The 15852-nt window shown below is 45.7% G+C and overlaps 1 protein-coding gene across 1 annotated transcript; it reads right to left on the bottom strand.

Annotated features, from left to right (window-relative positions):
- Positions 1-174: 174 nt before the first annotated feature.
- On the bottom strand, positions 175-15315 carry TYROBP (transmembrane immune signaling adaptor TYROBP). The gene is made up of 5 exons (XM_082233070.1): positions 15091-15315; positions 7259-7279; positions 6655-6786; positions 1360-1397; positions 175-642 (listed from the first exon to the last, which is right to left on the bottom strand). Exons 1-5 carry the CDS (start codon positions 15149-15151, stop codon positions 574-576), a joined length of 321 nt encoding a protein of 106 aa, XP_082089196.1. The 5' UTR covers positions 15152-15315; the 3' UTR covers positions 175-573.
- Between the last annotated feature and the right edge of the window lie 537 nt (positions 15316-15852).

The following is a 15852-nucleotide window of genomic DNA, read 5'->3' as shown; positions in this document are numbered from 1 at the left end:
GAAGGGGGTCCTGGTTGAAGAAAGGTGGCCTCACAAGTCCCAATCCCCTCCCACCAAGAGCTCTGCATTGTGTCTCAACTCGTAGCAGTTCCGACCATGTTGCAATTGATGCATGTGGGTGGGTGGGTGGGGACAGGAGAGAACACGCTCCACAAAAATAGAGCAGACGATCTCTGTGGAGGAAGTTCTATATTGAGAAGAAGCAAATGAAAGTTCACAGTTAGAAAGCTTTCCTTAAAGTACAACTTCTGAGTAGGCCTGCTGAAGAGGAGAAACTGAACAGCAATCTTGTACAGTGGTACCTCAGGTTAAATACTTAATTCGTCCCGGAGGCCCGTACTTAACCTGAAACTGTTCTTAACCTGAAGCACCACTTTAGCCAATGGGGCCTCCCGCTGCTGCCGCACCACCGGAACACAATTTCTGTTCTCATCCTGAAGCAAAGTTCTTAACCTGAAGCACTATTTCTGGGTTAGCGGAGTCTTTAACCTGAAGCGTATGTAACCTGAAGCGTATGTAACCCGAGGTACTACTGTACGTAGAAGCTCAAAAGAGCAGCACAGAGAAGGAAGACTATTTGTAGGTTCCAGGGCCCGGATTTTTGAGGTCACTGTAAATATCCACCCCACGGACTTGGAGCTCCTGTAAGGTAAAAAAGAAGCAGAGTGTTAAGGCATATCTTCATTATTTGGCTGGCTGAATAGTCATTTCTTCTCCTTTGTCAGAAGTGCAGCAGCCGGGACAGGGGCGTCTATTATAGGGGGCAGAAGGAGTCCTCTGTACTTTGATACTAAGAATGGAGAGCAAGGGGACTTTACAATGGGCAAGAGACCTGGTCACCATCTGCACACCCTATGGGATACATACATATAAATTACTACATGAAAATTTTATACCTGACTGTGATTTCCCTTCTGGACATGCATTTCCTCATTTTTTGGGCAACGAATTGGAGGCAACCCTGACCGCTATGTACATATGCACACCCCATTTTGATTTTCTGCCCTGGCACTATAATTTATTACTTAAATAAATTTCATAAAGTCCATATACTGCTGGACGGCAAAAGCAAAACAAAACAAAAACCTCAAAATGGTTTACAAAAATAGCAAAATTATCAATAAAAATGTTTTTTTTTTAAAGCTATTGAAAATAGGGAAAAAATTACAAACAGCAATAAACTAAAAACAGATTAACACGCACACCAGCATTCAACCTATCAGGGTATAATGCCTTGGTTTGCCTTCCCATTGTGGCAATGATTCAGGGCCCAGCGTCATGGCAACCGCTTGGCTCATCACAACAGGCCTGCTCAGTAGGCCTCAGGGTCAAAGCAAGGAATCACATGGTCACACTCACCTCATATGGGGACTCATGCGGAGGGTTCTTTAGGTCTCCTAAGAAGAAGAAAAATAAGTGTTTGCATGTGGGAGAGAAACAGTTCTGCTTCTTATTCCATCTGTGTAGATCAGGTGCAGCTAACCCGTCACCCTCTGTATGTTTTGGGTGAAATAGCTGGAGGATGACAGGCTGACATAGATGCTATTTTTGAAGCATAAACGAGACTCTGGTATTTGAGAGTTATATCAACATTTGTCAGTTACATGTCTGAAGGCTTATCCACACATCCTCTTGCTCTGCTGCTTCCCGCCGCCCCCGGGAAAACCGCTCTTTAGCTCTCAATCAGAGCAAACTCCAATTGGGTATTCTGCATAATGCTGTTTGTTCTGATTTAAAGCTAAAGAGTAGGTTTTCCCTGGGAAAGGAGCCAGGCTTTCTAGCTGTGGGATAAGCAGAAGTGTGAATAAGCTCTTAGTGTGAGCCATTCCTCTCAGATATTTGCCCAGCACACCCCCTAAGGTGAAAGGAGATACGGTATTGAAAGATTCACTGGAAGGGCCATTTTTTTAAAAAAAGTTGCTATGGGGGATCACCTCAACTTTCATCAGATATGCAGGAGAAAGGTCCTCCCCACCATGGTCCTGAGGTAAATAACCTCTCCCCTCTCATAAATGCTAGGCACCTTATAATGAAAACCCCTAGTTCACCCAGTGGGGGGGATTTTCGTTGAGACTATGGTGAGAGAGAAAGCATGACTCTAGTGGCCGCTCCCTTCTGCTGCTCCGCCTTCCATGAAGGGAAGAAGGGGCGAGGCAGCCTCTTGCCGGTGGCAGCGCTAGGAGGAGGCAGAGAAGGAGCCGTGTGACCACAGTGTCTGCCTCCTCCCGATGTCCTGACGTTAGGTGCGCAACGTTGGGATGTTGCACATGTGTGATGCAGTGGCGTAGCGTGGGTTGTCAGCACCCAGGGCAAGTAATTTGCGCCCCCTAACCCGTGGATTTGCGCCCCCTAACCCGTGGATTTGCACCCGGTGCGCCCGGCCCCCCCTGCACCCCCACGCTACGCCACTGGTGTGATGTCACAAATGCAATCACCCTCACAAGCCGGTGCCTCTGAACTAGCATGACAATATCTTGGCTAAAACTTGCTTCAGGGTCCTACAATGGCTGGCCAAGAATAACTAGGATCGCTCTGAAGTTTCTAACCCTCCCCTGCCAGAGTCTTGTTCCTCAAAGGCAAATAAAGAGGCAAAAAAGCCTGAGCAGGTGGTTGCTGAGGTTACGTTGTCCTCCCTGCTCAAGGGAGGAAGGGTGTAATGCTGGTTAAAGTTTGTGGTTAAAAGGGTTCAGTTAAAACCTCCGGCTGCAAGCTGAGAAGGCCAAATTAGAAGCTAGGCAGGGTTCTGCAAGTCTTTTCCTTGGCTTTAAAAAAGGAAACCGACTCTTTTACATGTCACAGCCAGCTAAGCCCTTCTCCAGGATGCTCCATTCCATCCTCCCTTTTCCATTTCCCCCCGTTCCAATTAACATGTAACATCCTGTGGCTGCTGAGCGTGCTCAGTCTGCATTAGTCTGTTTCCTCTTCCATTGCAATTTATTGTCTGCTTGTTTACTTGCTTGTGTCTGCAAACCTCTGGTTCTCACAAACTTGCTGTCGTCCTGTTTTGACTCCAGCCACAGAGGTGCTCTTGGGGATCACGACTCCAGCAGTCACATCAAGCACAGAGTTTCTGGGGCACTGGAGCAGCCACTATTACTCCAATGGAAGATGAGAGGCAGGGAAGGGCACTGGATTTTGGCATTACATGGAACGCCACTGAAATAGGAGACACCAAGTTCTGCCACTCACCACGTCCATTTGCTATTAAAGGGAGTTATGGAAAGTAAGCTCAGGAGTTGCAAACAGTGGCACAGTTGGAAGGGATTGGTTAGTGCTTTCTTAGCCTGCCATTTGCCTGCTTAGAAAAAGAGAATCACCTTCCCAAACTGCTTTCCCATATCTGTGGGGGAAATATACTTTTTCCACTTGTAGAGAGAAAATAGTTTCTTTGCATCTGTTTATTTCTGTGTTTCTAGCAGAGATGCATGCAAATTAGCACAAAGGAGAAGTTGGGGAGACAATTTCACACCACAATCTTTTTTGCAGGTAAGGAGGAGAAATCATTCAACAGTTTCTTGGGAGTGGGTTCATGATTAGCAGCGACATTTGCACAATTCCTTCCTTCCTTCCTTCCTTCCTTCCTTCCTTCCTTCCTTCCTTCCTTCCTTCCTTCCTTCCTTCCATGACATCAGCAGTAGTAATTATGCTGGCAGCCAGCTTTGCATCCTCCCCAACACATCCTTCCCAATGCCCAAGACCTAATGTCACTCCAGACTTCCGGGTTGGCGCGATCTGGAAATGGCGGATTCCCTCCGAGCTCCGGAGGGAATCGGCTCAGCGGTGGATGGGTCTTTGCCGTGCCGGCGACACGGGGACCCTTAAAAACCGCAGGCGCGGAAGCCTGCGGACTGAAGACTCGGCGGGTGCCTTAAGCGCCCCCCCTGATTCGCGAAGAGCCTTTTTAAAGGCTACGGAGGGGATACGGGGGACGGCGCGGCACTGAGAGTCGATCGCTACCGCCGCTGAGCGAAGCCGCGAGCCATAACTGGAGAGCGCTGACTTCCTTCCTTGAAATTTGGACTGAAAAAAAAAAGAACCCGTGAGTAATCTGGAACTGAACTTTAAAAATTTTACCTTCTGAATTTGAGACGACCGGGGGGTGTGCTAAAAGGAAGTCCCCACCCCCCCCTTGCAGACGATCCAGAGCAACGATATAAGAGCTAAGCTGGAGTGCCTACCCTGTAAAGGGTGAGTTTCAAAAGGTCAGTAACTTCCAAGATTTGAAAAGGCAAACTTGAGCAGGAGAGTGGAGTGTTGGAAGAGACTTTGTTTTGTTGTATACAACCCTCCCTCCCGGGCCCGGGAGCGACCTGCTTTGGAGCCTGTATAGAGGAGCAGAATTTGACAGCTGTCAAAGCTGTCAATTGGACTGTTAACAGTGGAAAAATTGTTATTTAAGATCTCTCCGGATTAAAAGGAGTTACAATTGAATCAAAATTGTTGGAAACAAAGAAACAATAACAGGACAGAGGATTGTTGGAGAAAAGAACATTAAGTAACCAGATTCCCTCTAGGGGGAATTCTGTGGAATTACAATGGCTGTGGGTGGAAAGTTACTGAGAGAAATCGAAAGGATGTTTTCACTGGTGGGAACTTTACAGGAGCAGACTACAGCTATGAGTAAACAACTGATGACCTTGAATTCTGAAACAAGTAGTTCTGCTGAATGTAATGAGGACCTGAGTGAGAAAGAACCCACAGCTGAATTCGAAATAATAAACAAAGAAGAGGAGAAGACAAAACAAGAAAGAGAACAAGTTAAGTGGGAAAACACTAACCAGAAGCTGACATCTGGAGAACACAAGCAAGGAGACTATTGGATTAAGTCCATTTTAAGCCTACGAAAGATACAGAAGACGAAAGTGGAGGCCCTGGGAGTTTATGGAATTCAGGAACTTGAAATAAAGAAGTACAATTGGGGCCTCCACACAGACTTTGATTTTGATTATCATCAAGACTCAGGCCTTGCGGAAATTCTTCAACAGTTGTCTCTAAATATGGGAAGAGACTATGGACTGATTGGATTGATTGTGAAGGAGCTCTTTCGAGACTCGATGACCGACAAAAAGGACTACCAACAAAACCGGCGGAGAGGGACTGAAAGAGATTTGAGGGCCTCGGACGTGCGGAACCCAGGCTAAAAACTGTTATTTTGGACATGTCTTGGGAAAGGACGCAAACCGGGGATGGGAGGGAGGGAAGTATTTTAATTCAAACAACACTCAAGACCAGGGGGTTTAGTTAATAAGAAAATCATTCAAGAAAAAATGAGAAATCGACGGAAGAGAATTGGGGTCCAACTTAGGGAAAATTTATTTTTGTTTTTCTTTATAAAAGGATTAATATTAAGATGGAAAAGGAAATGCTAACTTGCTGACATAAATTTGGGAATAGGGAGGCAAGGGTGGGGGTGGGGGGAAGTCAAGGACTAGGGTTAGAAAATAAGATGTTAGGAAATTGTACATGTTTGTCGTCTTTTATGTCTGTTTTGGTGTTTTGTGTTTTGTTTTTGTCTATATAAAATGTGAAAACCCAATAAAATTTTTTTTTTAAAAAAGACCTAATGTCACTCCATGGCATTGTGGGGGACATGAGAATGGTGACTACTACCAAAAAAACCTTCGAATATTTGGAGAAAATTCTGCAAAGTGGCCTCCTTTTTCTTAGGGGGTAGGGTGAGAAAAAGAAGAATCTCAGAGATTTTCTCAATCCTCACAGTATTTCGCAGTTCTCAACCCCAGTATTTCTGCTCAGCTCTAGTTTCTAGTCTTGTACCCATATCCAATCAAGATACACTGAACTTGTATGGCTAGGTGGCTGGGACTCTGCTTTTGGCATAAGCTGTACAGATTTTCCATATATAGATTTTACACCCAAGTTATGCTAAACTGCAGAGTAGACGGGCAGGGTCAGCAGGAACAATCCCCCACTCCCCGTGCGCATTCAGTGAACACCCATGCAGCAGGTTTATAGGCTTCTTGCCTTGTTCACATCTATGCATGTAGTGTTAACCTCCACCGTTCTTTCAGAAGGGGAACAATCAACCAAGCTCAGGGGACAATAATTGTTAAGTGCAATTCTTTAATTGACATGGAAATGGAAAATGCCTGTATGTGTATTGCTAAGGGTTTTAACAACAGGAAATTCTATCTGAGTATGCTAAAACAAAGTTTTGAGCTTCTAGATGGGCTAAATGTTGATGTTCTCTGCTCTTTCAAACAAGTGTTTAACCTTAGATCATGTGATTAAGGTATTTGGTTGCAAATTGCCATTTTGAAGGGAGTTGCCTTTGGTGTTCTGTTCCCAGTGGGAAAAAGATGTGAAAATGAGTCTCTCTGGAAGATAATACAGCTCCAGGCTAACAGAGACTGTAAGGAGAGAGATACCTTTGATTCTAGGTTTGTTTAGAGTTATTATATTTCTAAGAAGATGCTGAGCCTATGCTTGGACAAGTATATGTCTTAGGGAACTATCTGGATGCATTATTGATATTTTTTTTACCTGTTTTGAATAAGTTCTGGTTAGTAAAGCTTTGAATAATGCTTATGGGTGTGGACAATTTTTATTTGAAAATGAGTCATTTTTTAATGCATCCATTTGCTTCAAGCTGCACAATATTAATATCTGCAATAAGAATGGCTTTTCTCTCCTTACCAGCTGATTGGCGTTGATGGATGCAGGCAGCCACGTAGTATACAGCCAATGCAATGAGCAAAGTCAGCAGCAGATCTCCCAGCACCACGCCGGCAATGGTGCCTGGGTTGAGCTGGTAGCAGCTGCCACAGTCTGGGGAGAAACAGCAGTGGAATTGTGAGACACACAGAAAAGCAGCCACTAGGGTTTAAAACCCACCCACAAATTTCTCGACTGGGGACATTGTGAAAGGCAGGATTTAATATTATGAGAAAAAATATTAAAACTCTGGAGGGCCGCAGCTTCCCTGTCCCCACCATTGGGCAACTGTCAGCACTTGTAGGATACAACCACCTGACAAGGCTGGGTGTCTCGATAGTGAGAGACTGAAAGTAGAAACTGAAGTGTTTCACAAGGGGCTGTGAGTGGTGCAAGAATCTGGAGGAACCACAGTCAAGGAATTGAAACCTCAAAGAACAGGTGCCCCCTTGCTATATCACTGTTAGGAACTGAACAGCCTAAATAAAAGTTTCTTTATCACAGGCTCCCATATTCTGCTTGCATCATTTATTTAAAACAGTAGCAGCAGTAAATAATATGAAAGAAGGTGTGAAAAGGTTCTTACCTCTCTGGGCTTGGACAGCTCCTACGAAAAGAAAAGGAAGAAAAGAGAGAGGTTTGAGAAAAGAGAGGTTTGGCATGTTTCCCCAGGGCATTCCCACCACCATCTTGAGTCCCATCTGCACTGTATATTTAAAGCCAGTATCATGCCACTTTATAAACAGTTATGGCTTCCCCCAAAGAATCCTGGGAAATCTAGTTTAAGGCTATTGAGAATTATTAGGTGACCCCACAAAATTTGTATTAGAGATGCATCAGTTAAACTGTTTGGAAGCTTTCTTCTTCAAAAATTACAAGCATGAGTTGCAAATAAATAAATAAATAGTGGAAAAGCTGGAATTAGGCAAAATTATAGTACTATTGAAAAATGTTTTAGATTACAGGGTCTAATAAAAACCACTATATATACATTCAGTACTTTTTGTGATGGGGTTCACCTGCCCTGAGCAGCAGAAAATTTTGTTCTGGTGCCTGTGATGTGAGTAATGGCACTACATTTTTGACCAAGGGAGGGGAAGCTTTGGACACATCTCACATGTGCTGCCTTGCCCCCGCAACTGAGGGGGTCCTGGGCCATGCAAAGTCAGAATAATGATTGCTTTGCTCATGATCAGTTTCTGTACGCAGAGAATTACTGACAGGCAAAGCAACACTCCACCTCCAGGTGACTAATCTAGGAAGCTGGAATCAAACGGAAGCAGAGATGTGAACTAGACCGCAATGCTGAGGCTTCTTTGGAATTAATCTTTTCCTGTTGATTGGTAAGGGCTCGAAAGCATATCAAAGAACAATCAGATGCTTGACTGGCAGGTGATGAAAAAGGGTCCAGGATAAAAAGTCCACCTCATGGCAGGGAAATCAACACCCATCTCTAAGCCTCCTGCAGTCAGCTGGTGCTGTTGAATCCATCTGGTGGAAACTGAGGGTGAAAACTGCATGTTATGTATAGTTCCGCAATTCTTTTTTGGGATAGGCTCTTATTTTTTTTAACCAATGCAGCTGCTGATGTTGCCATTTGAAGTAGAAAACCAGCAGGGGTTCCTTAATTCTCTCACTTCACATAATTTTTCTACCAAAAATTGCCCCTCCAAGGTGTTTTCGTCTTATTTGGAGAACTTTCCCCAGGGGCAGGAAAAACAGGAGGGGGGGGGAATAATTGCATAAGGGGAAAGGGTTCAGAAGCCCCGTTCCCCTGTTCTGGCCTTCCACTTCTAACTGCAGCTTCATCAACTTCCTTGAGTTAAAAAAAGAAAAAGGTCTCCAAAAGCAATCACCAAACTATCTAGAGACGAGACAGGGAACTTTTAATTGGCTCCCAATTCAGCCAAGTATAAAGAGATCAGTCTTCTAAGCTGTTCCAGTTTTCTTCTTTCTTTCTTTCAGACTTCACAACCCTATGGATCATAAACGTACAAATAACAGGAAAGGGAATAATCTCAGTTACCTTTCTAAGAGTCCTGTGCGTCTTTCTCCCCATGAGTTTGTGCAAGTATGAGTGTGCATGTGCACGTGTGAATGCATATTAATGTGCCTGTAGATCAGCATTGGGGGGCATGTACATGTGTTTGCGTGTGTGTTAATATGTGTGAGAGTATGGTTGGCTCCACCCACATCTGCTGACATAACCATGTGCTTTAATGTATCTGTGGATGAACATGTCCCTTCCATCTCTTCAATTCGGTCTATAAACAGGATAACTATCTGAAGTTACATTTCACCCTTACTAGTCCCACCTTATCTATTCTCGCTGGTAGCACTTTCCAAGGTCTCAGGCGGATCTCCTCTTTAGCCTTTCAAGATTCTTTGGATAGGCTGCAGACTTAAAACCTGATGGATTCACTTGGTACATGCCCATGTTGAAACTGCCTGCACATCTCTCCTCTGAACAGCAGCCCCAACAGTAAAAAGGTAAAGGTGTTAAGGGACCCCTGACCATTAGGTCCACTTGTGACCGACTCTGGGATTGAGGCGCTCATCTCGCTTTATTGGCCGAGGGAGCCGGCATACAGCTTCTGGGTCATGTGACCAGCATGACTAAGCCGCTTCTGGCGAACCAGAGCAGCGCACGGAAACGCCGTTTACCTTCCCGCTGGAGCGGTACCTATTTATCTACTTGCACTTTGACATGCTTTCGAACTGCTAGGTTGGCAGGAGCAGGGACTGAGCAACGGGAGCTCACCCTGCCGTGGGAATTCGAACCACCAACCTTCTGATCAGCAAGTCCTAGGCTCTGTGATTTAACCCACAGCACCACCCACACCCCAACAGTAAAACAAGCCAATTCCTAATCCAGGGGTGGGGAACCTGGATATTGCTGGACTCCCATTCCCATTACCCTCAGTCAACACGGTCGACTGTCAGGGGTGATGGGAGCTGCAGTCCAGAAACATCTCAAGGTCCCCAGATTCCCCACCCTGACTTAATTCATAGGACCAGTGTTGCAACTAGGCAGTTGTAGACTTTGAACTTAACAGTCAAGCACATTACCTTACTTACTTGGAAATGTGATCAGACAGCCCTGCTGCTTTCCCCCTTCCAACTCATTCTGTAGAGTGGGACCCTTGACATCCTGCCCTAAGACCACTGACCTATAGATTAGGTCAGGCTCCTGATTTTGAGCCCCACACACAGCAGTCAGCGTCCCTGAATCACAAGTATCGTTGTGTGTCCTATAGGTGGGATCATCTGTGCATCAGAGTTCACATATCATAGGGGAGGGGAAACTTTATCAACCTGAGGGCCACATTTCCTTCTTGGCAACCTTCCAGGAGCCACGTGCCCTGAGTGGGCAGGGCCAGAGGGGAAAAATGGGTGGAGCAACGAACATTAATTTTACTTTTATACAGTATGCTCATTTCTACACGGATGAACATATGTCTCTCTATTCTTCATCTAGATTTGCCAGGGGCATTGTCAAAGTTGAAAGACACATTCCATCCAGGCAAAAACAACCACGGAGGGCACATTGTGGCATGCTGACTGGCATGCTGACCACTTAACAGCAGCAGCAACAACATCAGACTCTCTTCTCCCACTGTCTGGTAACCTGTAAACAGAGGGGGAGCAGGGAGGAGAGTGGCGTAGTGAGCAGTATGGGGCATTGGTGAGGGGATGCCCAGCATGGATGCAGCACTAATCCACATGGATTATGCATGTTTTTATGCATCTCAAAGAAAGTTTAGGTCCCTCTCATCACTTTTCTTACATATTGCCTAGGGAGCCCTTGCAGAGTAAGGCACCAATGTTTTATATATTGATTTATGCAATGCTCAGGGTGTCTAGGGAGTAAGGCTGCAATTCTAGGCGATGGGATGAGGAATCTGTAGCCCTCCAGAAGTTATTGGACTCCAGCTCTCATCCTCCCCAGTCTTTAGTCATGCTGGTGGAGGCTAATGGGAGTTGTAGTCCAACACCTGGAGGGCTACAGGTTCACCACTTGGTCTACAGCTCCCCCGCTCCCCCGGTAAGATCATTAAATCCAGAGTGAAAAATCATCTAGCTGAGCAACAGATGAGAATGGTCAGAGTGAATGCTAGAACATGTAGCTCTGTAGTCGAACTGATTGATGGTGTACTGAGGACAGACAAAAGGAAGCCTTCTTCAGGGGACACTTGTTGGATTGAGGCACTGGAGCTGGGAGAGTGGGTTTTAAGCCTTTTCTCCACGCCATTCCCCTGATCTAATTTGCTCCTCTGCCACACAGAGGAAGCTGCTTTATAGTGAGCCTGATAAGTTGGCTTATCTAGTTTAGAATTTTCTGTTACACAGATGGGCAATGGAGCACCAAGGTTTCAGATGGAGGTCTTTCCGAGCCCCACCTGGTGATGCCAGTGATTGAACTTGGGACCTTCTGAAAGCAAAGCAGGTGTCCTATTAGCTGAGTGACATACCTTCCCCAAGGCAGCTGAAAATATTGCTACAGCAGCAGAAGAAAGACAGGCATAGTAGAAGAACTTGTCTTTTTTCCTCTTTGGTTCCCCAGTAGATAGCAGCTTGGGTGATAATGAAATTTAGACTTGAGAAATGGTGGGGAGAGGTGTGTTAAACAAGCTCTCCTTCACCACAAATGCACTGATCGTGCACGCTACCAGAAAGTGGTTTTAAAATGGCTGGAGGGGAAACCAGTTTGGGGGAATCTGCTCACAGATCTCACAAGGCATGTTTGCTTTGGCCCTGAATGGCTTGTCACTTTCAGGAGATGGGCCCTTCAGAAGAGAGATAACGCCACAAGATCAGCCTGGGCTCATGACAACGGTGACACTTAAAAACAAAACCATTATCTTCAGGAAGGACTATCTGACAGGAAGAGTTGTTCGACAGTGGAACACACTTGCAAGAGAAGTGGTGGACTCCCCTCCCTTGGAGGATTTTAAGCAGAGGTTGGAATGGCCACCTGTCATGTATGAGATTCCTGCATTGCAGAGGTTTGGACTAGATGACCCTCAGGGTACCTTCCAGCTCTATAATTCTGTGATTCTGTCTAAGGCTGTCGACTATCAGATGCTGCAGAGAAACACAGATCTGCTTCAGATCATTCCAGAGACATCTGGCTGGTCACTGTTGGAGACAGAATACTGGGTATCATGGAATGATGCAGCACAATCCAACCTATGTTTACTTTAAAGTCTGCTTCACCGCTTTAAGTGGGGCTTACTCCCAGGACCCATAGCTTGCTCACCTTAGACTGATCCAGCAAGGCAAGAGGCTTGTTCACACATTACACTGAACACAGCTACAAGCTGGTCTGACACATATAAAAGCATTTGGGTGAAATCGTTTACACTTGTTGACTTGTACCGCTCAAATCTTCTGAACACAAGTGTATAGGCTCTGCACTCACTGATCTTTACAAGTAAAAAAACTGTACACCTCTGGTATGGGGTAGAGTGGTACGCTAATTGTATTTGGGTTGACCTTAGATTTGGCCAATTGGGTTGATGCAATCCCAGATTGCCCTGAGTTGGATAGGGTCAACCCTGAACAATTGGGGGCTTTGTAAATGTGAGGACATTCTGGCAGCAGTGAGAGCAAGGAGAAGGAGATGTGCAGGAAGCCTGTGTTATCTCCTCCTTCCATAGCTCCCCACTGCATGTGGGTGGAAGGGGAGTGAAGAAGAAGAGGCATAGCTTTGTCTCCCTCCTTCCTGACCACATGGCTGTGCAAGGCCCTCAATAGATTTTCTTCTGAGATCCACTCAGTCCCTGATCATCCTGGGTCAGATCAGGGCCGTTCCAAAGCTCCAGATCAGGCCTCAGATTTAATCTGGTGTGTGTGTGAGAGAGAGCGCAGCCCTGTTGAAGGCACCTAATATATTACGTAGGATTGGTGCCATACTCTGGCATTGATGGCCACAACACCCAGCTGGTACTGCTGGAATGCTTCTATCAAAGTCAGGGAAATATCATTTCTAGAGTTCCTTCCTCTCTCACAAGATGGAAAGGGATAGAAAGAGACACAGCAGACAAAAGCTGCAGTCCTAACCTGCCCACTCCCACCCCAGTGTGGGGTTAGGATAGAGTACAGGTGCTTCTCCAATCAAACTATAGTGAGACACCGGTCACACAATGAGCCCAGGTAAGTGAGTGTACCTGTAACTCCCAAGGCTACCTCTGATCAGTGGGTGGTCTTGCCTAATCACCGATTATTCAGGACCAACTAAATAAATGTTGCTGTGGCATTTCTTCTTCTTCCTGGGGTTTTGGGCTAGTGGGTTAATGGGGGGAAACAAACAAGATATGTATCCTATGGTGAGTTTTTTTGTATTGGAAGGTGTGGGGAGGTCTGGCTGCTTTAGAAACTGTCATACTGATGTAAGCATTTAAAAATTTTAAGTGCGCAAGCGCGGTTACACACACACACACACGTCAGTTCTCCTTGCTCTGTATTACCGGAAATGGATGTTCAAGAGTTACACACACCAGCTAATGACTCATATACACCATGCTTGCTGGACCTGACTTGGTCTGCTTCTAACAAACAGATGTCATATCTTTATTTTCTAATAGTACCTGAGTACAGAAGAGCAGTTTTATTGCCTGGTTTTACCCACCAATATCCTAGACAGGACAAGGATAGATGGTGTCTTTGTCCCCATTTGGAGTTTGAAACAGCGTCTCGTGTATTTTGCTACTGTAGATGTTACCAAGAGGATAGAGAACATGTAATTTATTCCCTTATGACGCAGTTTCCTAATCAATCCTTAGGGACACTTTTTTTTTTTTTTTTTAGTCTCAAAGGAGGTCTAATAAATCCATAAGAGGCAGATTTAGGGGAGCGCAACCAGTTTGCCTGCACTGGGAGCCGAGAGGGTGTTGCAGGACCACCAATGGAAGGTGAGAGGTTGGGGAGGGCACTGGCTCAAACCGGGCGCTGCTGAAATGTTAAAGCTGCATCCACCACACCAGCTGAAGGAGAACTATGCTTAAGTAAAACCTTCCTGCGAGAACAGGATGTTTGAAAGCCTCAGCCCTGTTGAAAGCAAGAGGTAGTGGCCACAGATGGACTAATTTTCCCACCCCGAGTGAATGAAGGGGAAAACAGGAACTCTCACAGAAGAACATAACCACCACTGCCCCCCAGATGTTATCTAACTACAACTCCCATCATTCCAACCATGGGGCTGATGGGTGTTGGGAGTCCAAAAATACCTGGAGATTGCCATATTGGCTGCCCCTGGGTTAGAGGCTGGCTGCTCAGCTTCCTGCATTGCCAGCCCCAAAACATTCTCCAAACTACAGCACCGAGACTCAGGCTGCATACACGAAATATATACGTGTATTGGAATCACACCTTTCCCCTCAAAGAATTCTGGGCACCGCAGTTCGCCTCACATAATTACAAATCCCAGCAACCCTTAACAAACTACAGTTCCCAGAATTCTTTGAGGGGGGAATGTGCTTTGAATGTGATTTAAAGGGATAGTGTGTATGTCGCCTCAGACCTGGCGATGCAATGTATTCAAGGTTACTGCTCAGGTGGGGCTCCTGCCCTGTTTACCCTCTTCCCACAATCACTTTTCTCTCTGCTAAGGGAGAAGATAAGCCGAGCCACTGGCATCCTGGAGAGTCCTTGTGGGCCCTCTCTTTGAGCATAGTAACAAGGCATGCAATTAAGCTGATGTTTTAAAATGGCAGTTTTTAAACTGAACACAGGAACATAGGAAACTGCCTTATAGAGAACCATCTAGCTCAGTTTTGTTGACGGACACTGGAAGCTTCAGGCAAGCTTACTTCCCAGCCCAGCCTTCAGATGCTAAGGATTGAAACTAGGGTATTCTGAATACAAAGCAAATGCTAAAATGTTGAGCTAGGATCCTTCCCCAAGATAAAATGAGAACAAGTACGAAGCTGATTGAGCAACACGGGGAGGTAGAAAAAGAGAAAGAACGGCTGAAACAATTACACAGTCATATTGTTCACATATGTGTCAGTTGCCCCTAAATTTGGGGGAAGAAAATATCCTAGTGAGATTATGGGCACGGGAAGCTGCTAGAAACCGAGAGAAGGCAACAAGTGATGGTCCGATAGAACTACCTGTGAGTTTGTGCGGGGTGTGTGTGGAAGAGGGGAAGATTCAAGTCTAGCTTGTTGTGTTAGTTTGGGACGGACACAACAACCATTGAGCAAAGGTTGGAGGTGTACTTTAGGGCAATTTGTCCCAAGCTCTGACAAGAAAAACTGTGTAGCCCAAGACAATGCAGAGATGTCGCATTTGTTGAAAGTTGTTTGGTTGGTCAAGGGCTGGTCGTAGCCAAGGAAGAAGAGTCACAGTAGGCAGAGGAGGAATCAGGAAGTTCAGAGGAGGCTGAAGAGATGGGAAGTATTTGATCCAACTCACCCAGCTGTGCCCAAGCCAAGCCCAGAAGAACACGGAGGATAGGGAATCCTGGACGGCCCATGGCGAAACCTCCTAAATTGGGGATCAATCTGACGCTGACGTCTCCCTGGCTGAGGATGATCCGATTCCGGGTTCCCAAGGGTGCGGAAGCCAAACCCCCAGGGACAGCAGTGGTTGTCTCTGGCTGAAGAGCAAGGAAGGAGAACTTGAAATTGCTTCAAGCAGGAAACCTCAGAAAAGGGGAAGGGAGATGTCAGAGGGGCGGGAGTCAGATTGTGGGCCGTGATCTACAATCTAGTCCACAATCAGAATGGAGAGAAAAGAGACCAAAGGACGAGATGTCGCTGCTCACCCACCTCACCAATTCCATCAACTTAAATGGACTTGAAGATGCCTCGGAAACTTCAGCTAGTCCAAAACACATCAGCCAGATTCCCGGCTGGGCTTCTCTGTAGAACTTGTGTAACTCCTGTTTTAAAGCAGCTACGTTGGTTGCCAGTTTGTTTCCAGGCCCAATTCAAAGTGTTTGTATTAGTGTTTGAAGTTCTAAAGCAACCCAGGCCCCAAATATATGAAAGAATGTTTCTTTCCTTTCTGGTGTTAAGATCAGCAGAGGTCTTCTTTCTAGTTCGGCTGAGGGATTCACCTGCTGCTGAGCGCCTGAAGGGCCTTGCCTGCCTCCTTCCATCTGGGCAGAGAGGGCTCTGTTTTTGTTTTTTAAATTGCTTTTATTTTTTATCTATGCTATTTTAAATTGTGATT

The sequence above is a fragment of the Podarcis vaucheri genome, assembly GCF_965113315.1.
Source record: "Podarcis vaucheri genome assembly, chromosome: 7".
In the NCBI taxonomy this organism is placed as follows: Eukaryota; Metazoa; Chordata; class Lepidosauria; order Squamata; family Lacertidae; genus Podarcis; species Podarcis vaucheri.
Note: the sequence above shows the minus strand (reverse complement) of the source record. Positions and strands in the feature narration are given on the sequence as shown.

Bases quoted from the DNA above. Each gene is read 5' to 3' on its own strand.
- TYROBP (XM_082233070.1), bottom strand. From the start codon at position 15,151: ATGGGCCGTCCAGGATTCCCTATCCTCCGTGTTCTTCTGGGCTTGGCT. The intron at 6,787-7,258 runs GTAAGAACCTTT...GTTTCTCCCCAG, and splicing joins AGCTGTCCAAGCCCAGAGAG to ACTGTGGCAGCTGCTACCAG. The intron at 1,398-6,654 runs GTAAGGAGAGAA...TCTTCTTCTTAG, and splicing joins CCATCAACGCCAATCAGCTG to GAGACCTAAAGAACCCTCCG.